This window comes from Phacochoerus africanus, chromosome 11 (assembly GCF_016906955.1).
Source record: "Phacochoerus africanus isolate WHEZ1 chromosome 11, ROS_Pafr_v1, whole genome shotgun sequence".
NCBI classification, from domain to species: domain Eukaryota; kingdom Metazoa; phylum Chordata; class Mammalia; order Artiodactyla; family Suidae; genus Phacochoerus; species Phacochoerus africanus.
Window position 1 is genome coordinate 44,480,613 of NC_062554.1, and position 16,994 is coordinate 44,497,606.

Below are 16,994 nucleotides of genomic sequence, written 5' to 3' on the forward strand. Positions count from 1 at the left end.
TGCTACAGCATATACTGGTTTGTTTTCTCTATAACTTCCCTCCCTTAGAGCTGGGGAGGGCAGTTATTTTTCCATCCTGATTTTATAGGGGAGGAAATGGAGATCTGAAAAGATTAAGGTCCCTGTTTAAGGTTTCATTGTGAGAATATAGGGGATGGCTTCAGCCTACCTCCCAGCTCTAGCCACAAGGCTAAGACAAGGGTAAGACCCTACACTTCCTTCTCCTGTCATCCACAGGGCCCCTTGGAAATTTGTACAAAATCAATTCCAACTGCAGACCTAAACATACAGAGTTTTTAGGATAGGCCACCATGGTGAGAGAACCATCTTCCCTCCCTGACACGGCCGAACTCTCCATCTCACCCCACAGAGAGCCAGGGTGGAGAAGGGAGTGGGGTTGGTGGTCAGACCTGCCCCTTTATCCTTCTCTCTTTTCAACCCTTGAACCTTAATGGATTTAGCAATAAATGGGCCTGGGCACTATACGAGACCAGAGACTAGCAAGTCTGTTGGGGCTTCATTCATAGATTGAGGAGACAGGAGGAAAGTGACTTCACTTACCTTCCAGGTCACTTGGATGCTCTGTGAAGTCACTGGCTGCAAGGTTACATCCATGGGGGGCCCATCAGGAGCTGGAGGGGGTGAGGAAAGACAACATTACAAGTCAAGTCTTGGAAGAGAAGCGTCCTATGTTCTCACTCCCATCCTTGAGCTGGAGGACTGCTGGGGAGAAAGGAAACCTTCATCTACAGAAGCAGAGGACCTTCGTTTGAGCCCCTTGACACGATCGTAGGGTTTAACTCTCCTTTTCATTCTCCATAATTTGCTGAAAATACAACAAACAATGACTATGAGATATTGCTCCACATCCAGCAGGCTGGCATTTTTTTTTAAAGCTTGATAGGATAAAGTGTGAAGATATGAAGTGGCAGGAACTCTATATGCTGATCATGGGAGAGCCAGTTGGTACAAGACTTTGGACATTTTGGCATTTTGCTGTTGTTAAAGGTAGAAGTATGTCCATCTGCTGACTGTGTATTCTATAACTGCTTATACTCCCTGGGGAGAATAAAAATATGCAAATGATACAGCTGTACCAAGGACATGAAGCTCACAAAAGTAATGTCAATCAAAACAAGGAAGACACACGAGACTATATGAAGTATGATTTCATGCATACATTCTATTGGAAAATAGACAAAACTGAACTGTATGGTTTATGTGTATATACATATGGTAACAGTATAACAAAAAAAAGCAAAGGCATTGGGATAATGCTTACTTTAGGAGGAAGGATGGGGTTATGATTGAGAAAGGACATATGGAGGACCTCTGGTAAGGGATAATGAGTGTTGGCTATACTAATTTTTGATTTATTATTAACTGTAAAACTGCATGTGTATATGTACTTTTAAACCTTTTTATTTTTATTTTTCTGCTTTATAGGGTCTCACCCACAGCATATGGAAATTCCCAGGCTAGGGGTCGAAGCGGAGCTGCAGCTGCCGGCCTACACCATGGCCACAGCAACGTGGGGTCTGAGCCGCATCTGTGACCTACACCACAGCTCATGGCAATGAATCCTTAACCCACTGATTGAGGCCAGGGATTGAACCTGCATCCTCAATGGATACTACTCAGGTTTGTTATCACTGAGCCACAATGGGAACTCCACGTATATGTACTTTTTTGCGTCAGTTTATATTTTGCAATGACAGATAAAATACAGCAAGGGAAACCTTGCTTAAACTTTCAGGAAAACTCCATGACAAAAGTCACAGAAAATAATCCAGGGCACTAGTACCCCCATCTTTTGCAGATCTAGCATATCCGTCCTTTGCAGACAGGCTGGGGCTAGGGGAGTGGGGCAGGACCATGGACAGCTCCTAAAAGCATTGCCTCTAGAACCCCTCAGGAAAAGGTCAGACAGGGTCTCCAATGATCCAGAGGCTGACTCAAACATGTACCTTGGAATCTACCCCCTGCCACACACACACTAATTACAAGCCTGCTGCCAGTGGACAGGGTGAGTGTGGGCCTCAGATGTCCCTGGACCCTGAGCCCACGGGCAGGGGTGGGTGAGGTGCTCACCGGCCTCCTCAGTGCTGATGGTGAGCTCTTTGCTCGGCTCGCTGCGGCCAATCTTGTTGAAGGAGTACATGCGGATGCTGTACACAGACGCTGGGTGCAAGTCCACGATATTTGCCTGGTTGATGGTTGGGGAGATGTTGCGGGTAGACTGCTTAAAGTCCCAGGAATCTGGAGAGAGGACACTCATTTCTAACCACGGCAAGGCAAACTCCAGGACCTCCCTCCAGGCTTAAGCATCAGCACATGCCAATCTCAACTTTGATGCCCAGAAGAGATCTAGTTCACACAGACTACAGCCAGAGGGCACAGGACTTCAAGACTATACAGAGAGAGTAAGGGTTCTGTTTCATGAAGCTCAAGAGACCAAGGGATGCCTGGGAATGGGAGCAGCAAATGCACTGACTGGAGAGTCAGGAAGCTTGACCCTTCTCTTCCCTGGGCTGGCTGGTTAACTCAAACCTCAGATGGGGGTCAGCTGAGGTATTTCCAAAGGTCCCCTCCATGATCACTGTTTTCTTGCTATCCCTGAGGGTCTGGTTGGGCAGTGCCCTTGCTCCTTGTCTCTCATACTACATCAGTGACCTGCTGTAACTGTGAGCCACCCCATCCACCCATGATCCCAGTGCAAAGCCAGAAGCCAAGTCTTATCCCCTTTCTCCTCCTTTCTTGTTCCACTCTGTATTTCCTGTGCATTTGTGTGGTGGTGGTCCTGAGTGTTGCTCAGGCTGTGGGTGGGACAAACCAAGTGCCAGAGTCCCTAGCCCAAACCCCACCCTCTCTCTCATCATCAAGAGTATGCTCTCTTGAGTCTTTAGAAGCCAACAAAGGGATGAGCATGTTCTCGATTCATCCAGGGGGAGTGGCAGCCCATCCCAGGGCTAATGTTTAGCAAAATTGTAGAATGTGAAAAATACTAGATAAATACCACTCAGGGATACTGTGACAGTAAACACTCTGCATCTCCAGAGGAACCCAGTCATTCATTCAATATATTTTTGCTGTGTACCTACCAGGGGATTCCAGAGAGAAATGGGAAGGGGCTGCAGTTACAGCAATGCCTCGGCTAGGACTTTCCAAACCCAGAATTCATAACCAGGTTACATTATTGGCACTTTGCTTTGAAAGAAAAAAAAAAAAGGCAAAGCACAAGGAAACTAGCTGATAGTGGGGCTTAAAAATCTTCCCAGGGCACGTCCCAAAGCTGCTATTCAGTCTAATTTTCCGTGTCTTTTAAATCCACAGTAGAGGATCCTAAAAATTCTCAACAGAAAAGATTAAATTGTATTCACTACAGTTTAATCCCTAAATCAGGGAGGGAAGCTATCACATTCTGGAAAGATTTTTCGAAAGCCCCCCACCCCCTTTTAAGCTAATGCCTGGTAAATCAGGAAACTCAGTTCACCAGAAGAGACAATCCCATCACCCCCGCCAGTTCTGGTTAATTGAGGTCTTGACGTTTTTCAAAACACCACTTTTAGCCACACAGGCTTGGCATCTGTGAAGGGCAATGGCCCAGCTCCCCATCTGCAGTTTTGCATTTAATTCTTTGGTTTCATGAGCCAAAGTCACAAATGGCAGACTGTGGATGCTCAGAAAAACATTATTTTCTCCTTGTCTTTTAAAACACCCCAACTGCCTGAGAAACACTGTGGCTGGCAGGTTAAGCCAGAATTGCAAATATACAGGCTCCTACCTGCTGTGGGTACCAATCTGACTTGGGAAGAAATGGGCTAGCGACTCAGAGGCAGGTGTTCACGTCTCTCTGTGGCATTCTGGGGGATGGTGCCAGCTCACACATCATATTTGATTTGCCCATGTTTATAGGAGAGGGACAGTGATCATGAGTGAGCGCATTCATTTTTGATGTGTGCAGGCAGAGGGAAGAGACCCATGTGATGTGTCTGGAAACATTAGAGGCTAAGGAAAAGAGGTGCTAATATTTATCAAGCACCTGTGATGTGCCAGGTGCAGTGCTGGACACTGTTTACTCCTCACTCCTTTCTATGGCATCAGGACCATATCTCCACGGTATAGGTGATGCGCATGTCATCAAGCCTGATTTCTTACATGGCCTTTCAGTGTGGTCAACACTTAGATCTCTCCCTTCCCAAAACATTCCTCTTGGGTTTCCTAGTAAAACGCTCTTTAGATTTTCCTTGTCTCTTGGATCATTTCTTCACTCTGTAGATGCATCTTTCTTACCTTACCTTTAATGGTTTGAGTTCCTCAAGGCTCCATCCTAGTCTCTCCTCACTCCATACACTTTTCTCACCTGTGACTTCTATTTCCATCTACACACAGGTAATGCACAGGTTCATATCTAGCCCAGATCTCTTCTTTGAACACAGCCAATTGTTTGCTTAATGTCTCCTCTTGGAGATTGCAAAGGCACCTCACACTCATCATGTTCAAGACAGGAGTTTAGACCATGGACTCTGTAAACCCATCACCTTCCTGGTTCCCTGTCTCAGGAAATGGCACCACCATCTACCATGGTGTGCCAAAACTTAGGCGTTCTTCTTCACCCCCCCCGCCATCAAGTCCTACAGCTTCTGTGTGCACGTATATCTTGAATCTCTCCACTTGTCTCCATTACCATCCTCACCCCAGGCCAAACCACTGCCACGCATCATTTAGACCAGGGAAATACCACCATCCTAGCTAGCTAGTCTCCCAGAATCCATGGCGAGCCCCCTTCCATCTGTCCTCTACATGGAGCCATCATTCATTCTACAAACACGATTAAGCACTTCTTACAGGTCACGCACTCTTTCTTGGCCTTGACATTGGTCTTCCCAAACACAAGTCTTATACTGACATCCTCTTGCATAAAACTCTTCAATAGTTCTTCCTTGCCCTCGGGTTAAGGACAAAATCTCCTAACCTGACCCAAGTCCTGCAACATCTGGCTCGTGTCACTCTTCTCCTCTAAACTCTACAGCACTCAGAGTCCCTCAGATGAAAATAATGTGTAATGAAGAGGGCGGCTGCCTGAGGAGATGCAAGGTTCCCCAAAGGCAGGAACCATTTCGAAAACTTTGCCCTTTCTCTCCCATTTGTCAAGGGCTGGGCACTTAAAACCTACTGTTGGTTTCATACCAGAACCACTCTGTTGTCCTGGACTTTGCACTTGCAATTCCTCTGCGTTTGGTAGTCCTAATAAATATCCTTTGCCTTTCTCTCCCTTGCCTCATTCAGCTGCCAATCACAGGAAGGTTAGGGGGATGTCCCAGAGATTGGTCCCCTGCCTTTTTTTTTTTCTGCTTTTGCTGGTCATTTGCAGATGGATTTGCCCTTGTGTTCCCAAATCATCTTTGATGTTAGCACAAAACAGCACTCTCCCCACAGCCCTTTCCAGGCTAATGCATCAGAGTCAAATCTGGAGGTCTCTAGCTGATTTTCCAAACTTGATCACTGCCATCTCTCTGACCTGAATAGCTGAAATCATGGGCCCTATTTTCTTCCTTTTCCTTTTCAGCTCTCAGAGCACTGAGCTGGCTTTGGTGAATATTGTCTCTTTTAATATTCCCTTTCATATGAGCCTGGCTTACCCAGATTAACATATTTCATTAAGGGCTCTCTCTCCCTTTCTTCATCAAAGGGTTTATGATGCAAAAAAATTCTTCTTAAAAAATAAGGAAGCGGCTGGGGAGATGTCAGTGCCTTCTACTTGTGGGCTGCTTGCTGGGAGGGGACCTGGAGCCTTTGGTTTTTCAGGAAACACATTCACTGTGGAGGGGGAGAGCAGCTTGGACAAAAGCCACATCTGGAGCATTTAGCTGCCTGGACTTGGGAAACAAATCCGTTCTGCGTCTCTGATTTCTTCCTTGCATCAGAGCTCTGAGCCCACCAGGGCAGTCTCTCTGCAGCCCTGAGAAGAGGTTTCCCGGGTCACCACGACAGTGCTGCACATCTCAACACTAGACCCTCTCGCAGCCCCACTCCAGCTCACACGGCATGCCACGCCACATCAAGCTGGTTCACTGGATGGTGGCTGATGGCTTGCACCACCAGGCTGCCTTCTGGGCTTGGAGGGCCATCCTCAAAGAACCCATCCCTGCTCCTTGCTTGGGGAACAGGGGCGAAATATGGTGTCTGCATTTTTAAATCTGCACAGCAGCATCTGATAGATTTGAGTGGATGGTGCTATTTATCATTCAGCATTCATGTATTATTACTCTGCTGCCTGGGGCCAGGAGAAGTCAGCATGAGCGGATGGCTTAGAAAGGGCAGACTTGGTAATTTCCCTTGGAAAATTAGCACGATGAGCAACATGGCAGAAAGCCTGACAAAGGCACAGTTGTGAAAAAGAAAGGGGTCGGGAGCAGATGGTCCAGACCCAGCATGGGTGTGGTCTGGGGCAAGAGGAAGAGGGGAAGGGAGAGTAGAGGCACAGAATGGGGACCCATGGAGGTTAGGCTGTGCCAGGCTCTGTGCTAGGCATGTGCATGTAAATCAGCTCATTCATGTAATCCTTGCAACCACCTGACTTATGCGTTATTGTTTCCATTTGATAGGTAGAGATGCCCAAAGATTTTAAGTACCTCGCTATTGATCACACAGCTCTGACACTTGGTTAAACCAAATCTTCTGCTTTGAGAATTGTTCTTATTCCACTACTCCACATGCAGGAAGATCTATTTACACACACACACACACACACACACACACACACACACACACGCATGCGCATATATGCCCCTCCTTCCTTGGAGTTATCCATCTGTTCCCTAGGATACCTTTTTCAGGTCTCAAGTAATTCAGTTTGTGATGTATTATACGTGATTGGATAGTGCTTTGTAATGGTTCTGAAAGTGCCTGCATGTGTGCGTGTGCGTGTGTGTGCGTGCATGCATATACACAGCGTATGTTCTCACTCCAACTGCCTTGTGAGCTCCAAGGGCAACCCTCTGTCTCCTGTTTCTCCCTCTCTCCCTACCACATGGCTGGTGCATGATTCTGCAAAAAAAAAATTACTGGCGCTCGGTACGTGCTGCCTACTGACAGATACATATTTCAGACTGCAAGTCCCATAGGACTATCAATTGCCACATAAAGGATTTGAGTTAGAAGGCAGAGAGAAACTTACATGCATTATAGGTTTACTATAGCCCTGTGCTACATGCTTTCTCTTTAATCCTCAAAACAATCCCACAAGGTAGGCATTACTATTTCCACCTCACAGACGAGGAAGCTGGTCGGTGCTCACATCTCTGCCTGAGTCCAGTGGTAACTGACTGCGGTTCCCATGAAACTCTTTCCCTAAGCACCAGGACAGGTGCCTGTCTGAGTGAATGGCCTGAAGCAGCCCCACCCACAGACAGGAGAAAGGAGCAGCCAGCTTCTTCGTGCTCTTGATCCGGTGATGTATTTTTTTTTTTTTTTACAGGCGCAAAGCCCTCGTGGATGGGAGAGTCTGAAGTTGAGTTTTCATCACCCTCCCCTCCACTCTGTCCATCCATCCTTGCACCCCAGCTCTAGGGTGGGGAATGGCAGTCCCTTATCTTTCAGGAGCACCAGAGGGAGTTGGGGGAAGATGTGGATGAGCTCTGAAAATAGCATCTTCCTTGCCCACCTCTCCTTCTGCACTGCTCTCCAGATGTGTGATGTTCTCAGCTTCGCCCTGCTCATCGGTGCCGCAGGAAAGGTTTCCACACATTACAAAGGGTGGTCAGTGGAGAGGGGGTTGGGCAATGGGGCAGTGTCGTGGAGGAGGGCAGGAAGGCAGTTGCAGGGAGCAGTGGGGGGGTGACATCCCAGGCATCCACTTCCCGCCCCCAACAGGAGCAGAGCCCTGCCAGCCATATCAGCCAGGCAGGGAGATGCTGGCCTGTGTACAGCCCCATCCCTTTCTATCTGGCACCTGTTCAGCTGGTTCCCAGCCTCAGGAAGTCCTGAAGTGTGGGAAGGACACAGTGGGCTTCCTCTCCGTGCCCTCTGCCTCCACTGAGGCCTGGCTGCTGTTGGTCACCTGTCCCAGCTGCAGGGCTGCGGCAGTTGCTGGCTCACCTCCTGGCTACCCCTCCTCTCGCTGGATACCAGACGACATTTTGCAAGGTGCCATGCTGCCTTAGACTCTCTCTGGAACCTCAGACATCACTAGCGGCTCTCAGGGATCTTTCCCAAGGAAGTTAGCTTAGCCCAGAGGTCCCCTCCCAACCTGGAGCCCAGAGCACTCTTCGGTCTTACCGCCCAGGAACTAGATCTCTGAACCCTGGGTCAGATGTGCCACTCTTGGAGTGCACTGCACCTTGCTGGGGCTCCAGCCCCTTTCTTTGAATCTAAGCCCGTTACCTTTCCAGCTTCTCGCAGCTCAATGCAGCATCCACAGGGACCAGAGAACCCCTGTCAGCACAGCCCCTCCTTCTCTCTGTGGCCCTTCTCCTACACTGAGAGTGGCCCCCTGGGGTGCTGGCTGTGAGCTGACTTTTCTCCCCAATTAGACTGTAAGGCTCCTCCCTGTGGAAACCGGTGTCAAAGGTGAACAACCCAGTACCCTGGACAGAGCGGCTTCTCAAGAGGGGAAGAGAGCTCAGAGATTGCTGTGGACGCTATGCCAGGTGCTGGGAAAACAACAGGGACTAGGACTCGGCCACTCTAGGCGAGAGCACAGCTAGCCGGCCAAGGACTGTGTGCTGTGCTAAGGAACACAGGAAGGGTCTGGAAGGCATCGGAGGGAAACGAAACCTTGGATCTAGGCTAAGACCAGGAAGGTGAGTTGGAGTTGGTAGGGAGAGGGGGGCTGGGGAGGACTGAGTTCTCCAGACTCTTTTTCTGTGTTTTAAAATAATTTTGGAATGCTTATATGGGCTTATGGTCTTGAATTCTGAAGATATGCAAGGACCCCAAATGAAAAGTATGTTTCTCATTCTCTCACTCCTGCGTTGAAGTCACCCAGGGGCGCTCTCAGGGGCAGCCCCTGTCACCCGTTTCTCGAGTACCATCTAAGAGACAGTCATGCAAATACAAACATGATCACCTATGGCTTTTTTTTTTTTTTTTTTGGTTTGGTTCATTCTGCTCCTCTTGTCCCTTCTAAGGTTCTCTTCTTGTCATTCCTACTACCCGACTGTGGGTTCCTTGTTTCCCCAGAGACCTGGGGATCCATTGTTTACTCTGCTCCACATGGCTTCATGGCGGCGGGCAACCTCTTAGGAACTACAGTCTCAAGGAAGGGATCTGGGAGGGCTTCTAGGAGGAGGAGACTAAGATCTAAGCTTCCCCAGGGACTCTCATCCCCAAGGGACCCATTCTCGGTAAGGACCAGCTCTCTGCCTCCCAAGCATCCCCACCATCCAAAACTAGGAGTGCCTAGTTGATGCAGTTAAACCCATGATGTCTCTGACCCCACAGATACAGCCCAGAGCCCTGGCTCAGGGCTTTAGAAACTGCTTTAAATCAGACCACCTTGTGGTCCTGCCCAGGGACAATTCTGGGAAGAAGGGGCTGAGATCTCCCTCCCCATCAGCTTCGGGTTCTTCCATCCGCCCCACCCCCCTTTGGAAGACACAGGGGCTTGTGTGTCCGCCTTAGATGGGCAGCCCTGACCCTACATGCTGGACGGTCCAGCATGAGGTGCAAGGGGCCACGGTGGGCCCAGCCCTTGCCTACCTGATTTATTCTTGTATTCGATGTCAAAGCCTGTGATGATGCTGTTCCCGTCGAATCTCTGGGTCCAGCGCAGGTTCATGCTCCGGGCCTTCACTTCTCTGATCTCCAGCTCTGGGGGGTCAGGGGGCTCTGGGGGTGATAGGGGAAGATGGCAGCAGTGAGGATGGCAGCAGAGAGCTTGGCCTCCTGCCTCCCCCACGGAGGACCAGGGATCTGTCCTTGGGGACTGGTGTCACCTGTGGTCTACCCGGAGGCCCTGAAGCCCTGGCGTTCAGGCAAAGCAGGACAGGGATTAGGGGTGGTGCCTGGCAGCAGGGCTGAAAGGCTGATGGGATCTGCTCCGTTCCTGCTCTATTTTGCCCTTTTCCTGGACCCCATTTGGAGGGTCTCAGAGCTGACGACCTGCTTCCCCTCCCCACGGAGCTCCCAATTTTCCCCAGCTCCTTCGGGGTCTGGGCCATGAACCCAGGCTCCCCACTACTGCGAGCAGCAGCGTGCTCTACAGGGACCTCAGCCATGGCACACTTGGCTGTCTGCAGTGAGCCTGGAAGGATCCCATGTCCCCACTCTGGGCAGGAGAGAGGGAAGAGGGAAGCTTTTTCTCAGAGCCTCTGCCAGGTGTGGGTGGCATCCTTGCTCTTGAGGGGACTTGGCAGTGAGCTCCGGGGTCCCAGGAGAAGGAGCTGGGAATGGGGGGCAGGTGAGGTACCTTGCACGGTGAGCTGGATCAGACCTCGATCCTCTCCATATGAGTTGATGGCATGGCAGCTGAAGAATACAGAGTCCCCACGGTCGGCAGGCTTGAGCTGGAGGTGGCCAGCAGGGGCAGAGGGCGGGGAGAGAGGGAAGAACAGTTTTTAGAGCCAGTCTGCTGAAGGAGGGCCATCTAGTGGGGGATCAGCAAGCCCACCTTCTTCTGGGAGGGGACCCACTGGGGGTTTGTCAAGGGTTCCTCTTCCCAGAAAGTTCAAAGATGGAAGAATGCAAGGGTCCCGGCAGGAGGCACTGAGGGGTCCCAGGGTGGAGGGAGGGGCTGAGGAGGAGTCCCAGGGTGGAGGAAGGGCCCCCAAGAGGGACAGAGGGGCTAAGGATTCTACACATTTAAAGGCTGTGAAGTTGTGAGAGGAGATAGTGAAGTTCTAAGGCAGAGGTTCAAGGATGAAGAAGGGAAACAGGTAAGAAAGGGGACATAATTTGGGGGGTGGGGGAGGGGCCCTCAGACTTCCCCTTTACCTCCTTTGGATACAGACACAATATGGCTGTGGGCTCCCCACCTTCTGAGAGTCGGGGTCCCTCTGAGGCTGGGGCGTGGATGCTCACCTTCAGCGTGGAGACAACTTCGTCGCCGTTGTCCTTGGTGGCGATGGCATACCGCATGACACGGTCCGGGTCGATGACTGTGTCCCCTTTCTCCCAGCGGATGATGATGGGTCGCTCTCCCCGCGCCGTGCAGTTGAGCTCCTTTGCGTGGCCCTTGATGGCGATGGTGGTGTTGGGGTGGGAGGTGATCATGGCGGGGACTGGGGAGAGGAGTAGGCAGGAGGCTCCAGTGAGGCGGGGGAGGCCAGCCCAGGAGCGCGCGTGCCCAGCGCAGAGGCCCCGCCCCCGGCTGCCCCTCCCTAATAATTGTTGGGGGTTGAGGGGGATACAGAAAACCCCACTGCCTGTCCCCTTTCTATCCAACCCACCCGAGACCCCGGCAGGCTCTCTCTTCATCAGGGGTTCTGATAGTCAGTGGATCCCTTTTTCAGAATCTTTTAAAATGCAAAGCAATACATACAAGGACAAAGGAAACCAGATATAAGGAAGTAGGGTTATATAGACATTAACATTCAAAAGCAAACTTTTGGTATAGTATATATGTTCTTTATGACTCTATGAAATAAGATCCAGTGCTGGGTTGTATTAGAACAATTTCATAATAGTGATGAGCATGATTTTGAGATATCTGCACTAGCTGTGATATGGGAATACCTATTGGTCTGCTGTGGTTTGTTGCTCATGTTCAAAATGAAAGAAGTACAAAAATTTCAGTTAGAAATTAGTGAAAAAAAGGAGTTCCCTTTGTGGCTCAGTGATTAATGAACCTGACTGGTATCGATGAGGACACAGGTTTGATCTCTGGCCTTGCTCAGTGGGTTAAGGATCTGGTGTTGCCATGAGCTGTGGTGTAGGTGGCAGATGTGGCTAGGATCCTGTGTTGCTGTGGCCGTGGTGAAGGCCAGCAGCTACAGCTCTGATTTGACCCCTAGCCTGGGAAGCTCCTTATGCTGCTAGTGCGGCCCTAGACAAAAAATGACAAAAAAAAAAAAAAAGAAAGAAAGAAAAGGAAAGAAATTAGTGGGAAAAAGATGCCATTTCCCCCCCACCCAAATCCATAGACCCCTTGAATTGGATCTACAGACCTTTGTGGGGGGAGGGCTGTGGACCCCAGGCTACACACCTGGGGCTCTGCTTTGGGTCCATGGCTCAAGCTCTCTCCACAGCCATCAGCTGCTTTACCCCCTGCTTCTAGGCAGCGGACCCTCTTAAACAGCTGAGAAACTCCCCTGTTCTTCCAAACGAGATGCAACAGAAAACCCTGGCCAGCAGCACCATAATTAACATCCTTCAGTTTACCAACAGGTCCCCCCGACCCCTGACTCCCACCACTGACCTGAGAAAATCATCACCAAACAACTAAGGCCCTGGCTGGCCTTTGGGAGAGCCCTCCCCCTGCCTGGACAAGAGGCATCTCAATCCTGACCCTCCTCTGGGCCTGAGTGCCGAGGCCAGCAGCTCCAGGAGGGTAGGGCAGAGGGAAGGATGGTCTCAGCTGCCAGGGAAATCCCGTCCACTTTTCCTCTCCATCAATTCAGCATACATGCATCCAGCAGTTATGCCAGTACACGGCACTGTGCCAGGCTTGGGGGAGACACAGTCCTTGCCTCCTGGGAGGAGGGGGAAGCAAAGGGAGATGTTGACCCCCTTGCGAGCAACATGAAAAGGAGGAAAATCTGATGAGTATTTCCCAGAGGTATTAGGAGAAATTAATTTTGGCTGAGCAGGAGTTTTCATCGTAGCGCAGTGGAAACAAATCCAACTAGGAACTATGAGGTTGCGGGTTCGATCCCTGGCCTCGATCAGTGGGTTAAGGATCCGGTTTTGCCGTGAGCTGTGGTGTAGGTCACAGACGATGCCTGGGTCCCGCGTTTCTGTGAATGTGGTGTAAGCCGGTGGCTACGGCTCCAGTTAGACCCCTAGCCTGGGAACCTCCATATGCCATGGGAGCATCCCTTGAAAGACCAAAAAAAAAAAAAATTTTTTTTTTTTGGGCTGAGGGGGGTTTGGGGAAGGCATCAGCCAGCCATTTAAGAAACACTGATTGAGTACCTACACCTACGAGGTCCAGGCCTCATGCCGGGTTCTGGAACCAAGAGTGAGCGGGACAAATCTGATCTCAGGGAATTTCACTGCAGTGGTGAGAACAGACAACACAACAGCAGTTCTGGGAGAGATTGCTACCTATTGTGCTAGGAGAAGTGCTCACTCAGACATGGCAGGATACAGATGGAGAGAACAGCAGGAAGGGCACTCTAGGCGGTGGAAACCGCTGGAGCAAAGGCTCAGAGGCAGCGATGTGCAGGGCACTTCCCAGACAGGTGAGAGGTCTGACACAGCTGGAGGACTGGCCTTTTTTTTTGGCCTATGCCCGAGACATACAAAAGTTCCCGGGCTAGCGATTGAACCTATACCACAGCAGTGACAATGCCGGATCCTTAACCTGCAGATGCACCAGGAACTCCCTGGAGGACTGTCCTTGTCTTTGCCTTTTCCTCACCACCCTCCTGGGAAATCTTGTCTCTTCAGAGTCCAGGTCCCCAGAACACTTGTCTTCTGTGGATGCTACAGCCATGCTGGAGTGCATGCATTAGGGGGCGCTGTGGTTGGCTGCAAGAATCAGAGGGCATTCCCACCCCACCCTGCTTGGGCGATGGGACAGGAGGACACTCCGCCTTCTCTCTCTGTACACCCCCCACCCCTGCGGCTCCTCTCTGGGGCACCTTTGCCCTGCTCCACTCCCTTTCCTTTCCCTCCTAGCATCCTAGGATTTCTCCCTGCTCCAGATTTAAACACCTACTCAGGCAGTATTCTTCCCAGCCAACTCTCCAGGGTCATCTGACTTCTAAGGACAAATAAACCCTTGGAGAAAGGAAGGCAGGCATGGAGCTCTAGGAACAGGTGTGGGGGATGAAGGGTGATTTGTGGCATCCCCGAAGTCACCATGCTGCCAGCCACCTCCTCTGCCTTCTGTCATGTGGAACTCGATCCTGAGGGCAGCCATGGCCCCCGGCCCCTGCACCAGCGTCTCAGCACAATCCCCAGCCGGGGCTCATCAAATAATGAAGCAGATAAATTTTATAATGCATGGCATTACACCAGGATATACAATAAAATGCGAAAGACAAATAACGAGGTGCAAGTTATAATGAAGAAAAAGCCTGCAGTCAGAGACATGCGAGTATGAATTATTGACTAAGGTTTTACACTCTCAAGGATGTGCGGAGGAATATTTTTCCATCAAAGATTTGCATAATTCACTCGTATAAACCTGGGTGGAATAGAGAGTAAGATTTTTACATCGACAAGTCGGGCCTTGCATTGCAGAAGCCTCCATCTTTCCTGGATGATTGAAACGCAGGGGTGGGGGAGAGGGGCACGGGGGCTGTTTCAGCGTGAATGGTCGGAGACTGGGGCTTGGCAGCCCTGGATGGCCTGAGCCCTGAGGCCTTCCTGGAGGAAGAGGAGTCCTTGCTCCTGAGAGCTGCTGCTGAAGCCACAGAGGAGCTGGAGGATATTCATGCTGAGGTGTGTGTGCGAGAGTCAAGCCTTAGCATAGGTCAGAGGTCTGAGGAAGGGAGGAGAAAGGAAGAGCCTTTTTTTCTTTGGTAGGAGTTCAAGGCTCTGCACCAGAACAAGAAACGTGGAGGCCATCCCTGTTTTTCTCTCCAGATAGGGTGGCACCAGCCTGCCCAGAGGCCCTCCCCTGGCTAGATGCAACATGGTACTGGGAGCCATAGCTTGGCCAGTGGAGCAGCGACTGGGTTCCAGATTACACTTGCCTGTTAAGCTATGTTCCTGTGAGCAGTGTACAACCTGGGCATCCATACATACCAGTCCCACCTCATGGATCTTCCTAATAAGGTTTTTTTTTTTTTTCTTCTTTCATTTTTTGTTTTCTTTTTAATACCGCACCTGCGGCATATGGAAGTTCCCAGGCTAGGGGTGGAATCGGAGCTGCAGCTTCTGGCCTATGCCACAGCTGCGGCAGCACCAGATCCTTAACCCACTAAGCGAGGCCAGGGATTGAACCCTCATCCTCACAGGCAACATATTGGATTCTTAACCCACTGAGCCACAACAGAATTCCCCCAATTAGGTTTGTTCAAAGAGACAGACTTGGGGACAACCAGAGACAACAGGGCTCCAAGAGCCCAACTGGTCTGTCAGCCCTGAGTGATAACCACATCTGGGGCCAGGGGTGGGCTCCCTTCACCATCGCCATGGCAACGAGCACCATGTAGCACAACCCAATGTTCTCCTCACAGTCTTACGGCTCAGGGTCAGTTGAGGGAAGCCCATCTGTAAGGAAGAGGAGACTGCTTCTGTGGACCCCACCCAGCTTGAGGAGCTTGGGGACCAGACAGATGTGTTTCTACCCACCATGTGGTCTTTAATACAGGCTACTTAACTTCGAGCCTCAGGTTTACCATCTGTGATGCGAACACCTGGCTACTGACCCTGCAGAATCCGTATATGCAAAGTGCCTGCCATAAAGCAGCATCTCAAGAAACCTGGATATTATTCCCACCCCAAGGGTCTCATGTCCCTCTCCTGTTCCAGGAAAAGCATCAGATAAATGCACACATACCCTGGGGAGTTCCTGTTGCGGCTCAGCGGTAGTGAACACACCTAGTATCCATGAGGATGTGGGTTTGATCCCTGGCCCTGCTCTGTTGTGGTGAGCTGTGGTGTAGGTTGCAGACATGGCTTGGATCTGGCATTGCTGTGGTTGTGGTGTAGACTGGCAGCTGCGGCTCTGATTCGATCCCTAGCCTGGGCACTTACATACGCTTTAGGTGTGGCCCTTAAAAAAACCAAAAACCAGAGACACCTTAAGATGTTACTGGCCAGCTATTTTATAGGATCGCAGAGTCCTAGAATTGCAGAGCCCAGATAATGCTCAGTGTAGTAGTCACAAGCCACACGTGGCTATTGGCCACTGGAAATGTGGCCAGTCCAAAGTGAGATGTGCTGAGTGTAAAGTACATGCTGGATTTCAAAACCATAGGAAGAAAAAAAAAAGAAGAATGTAAAATACCTAATAATTTTATGTTGATTATATGTTAATATTTTAGATATACTGGACTACATAAAGCATACTATGATAGTGAAGTTCACCCGTTTCTTTAACCTTTTTGAACATGTGACAACTGGAAGATTTTAATTTTTTTTTTTTTTTGGCTGTGCCCCCAGCATGTGGAAATCCCTGGGCCAGAGATCAAACTCCAGCCAGAGCAGTGAGGACATGGAATATCAACTTCTAGCCACCAGGGAACTTCTGAAAGATTGTCAATTACGTATGCAGCTTGTGTTTTGTTTCTATTGAAGGGCATGGTATAGCTCACCTACAGAGATCCTACCTTTTACAAACTAAGAAAGAGGCCACGCGGGGAAATGGCTTGTCCCTGGTCACACTAATAAACAGCAACACCTCTTAAGAGTGGGCAGATGGGAGAGGAAATACGTAACACATGAAGATCTAACACTAATGGTGGAAGGTGAGGTGATGCCGGGAGAACCGCTGCCCAGGCCTTTAGGACTTAGAAAGACAAGCTCCAGATGACTCGGGAAGCATCCCCCTTTGTTCCAGGCTCTCCACTTTTTTTTTTTCTTTTTAGGGCTGCACTTGCGGCATGTGGAAGTTCCCGGGCTAGGGGTCCAATCGGAGCTGTAGTCGTCAGCCTACACCACAGCCACAGCCACGTCAGATCCGAGTCCTTGCCTGCGACCTACACTACAGCTCACAGCAACACAGGATCCTCAACCCACTGAGCGAAGCCAGGGATTGAACCTGCATCCTCGTGGATGCTAGTCAGATTCATTAATCACTGAGCCACGATGAGAACTCCCAGGCTCTCTACTTGATGGAGGACACTGATAAGCTGGAGTGCAACCAGGAAGACGGATGGACTTGAATCCATGTCATTTCAAGGGTGGCTGGAAACTGGGAGTATGTAACTTGCAGGGGG

At 50.2% G+C, this 16,994-nt stretch overlaps 1 protein-coding gene across 1 annotated transcript in view; it reads right to left on the reverse strand.

Moving 5' to 3' along the window:
* The window catches only part of DSCAML1 (DS cell adhesion molecule like 1), a 133,213-nt gene that overhangs the window by 44,061 nt on the left and 72,158 nt on the right, over positions 1-16,994 (reverse strand). Inside the window, exons 10-14 of the mRNA XM_047754357.1 lie at positions 11,023-11,222; positions 10,412-10,508; positions 9,703-9,831; positions 2,092-2,259; positions 562-632 (exon numbers count right to left, since the gene is read on the reverse strand). Of these exons, the coding sequence (XP_047610313.1) occupies positions 562-632; positions 2,092-2,259; positions 9,703-9,831; positions 10,412-10,508; positions 11,023-11,222 (665 nt within the window). The remainder of the gene's footprint in view (positions 1-561; positions 633-2,091; positions 2,260-9,702; positions 9,832-10,411; positions 10,509-11,022; positions 11,223-16,994) is intronic.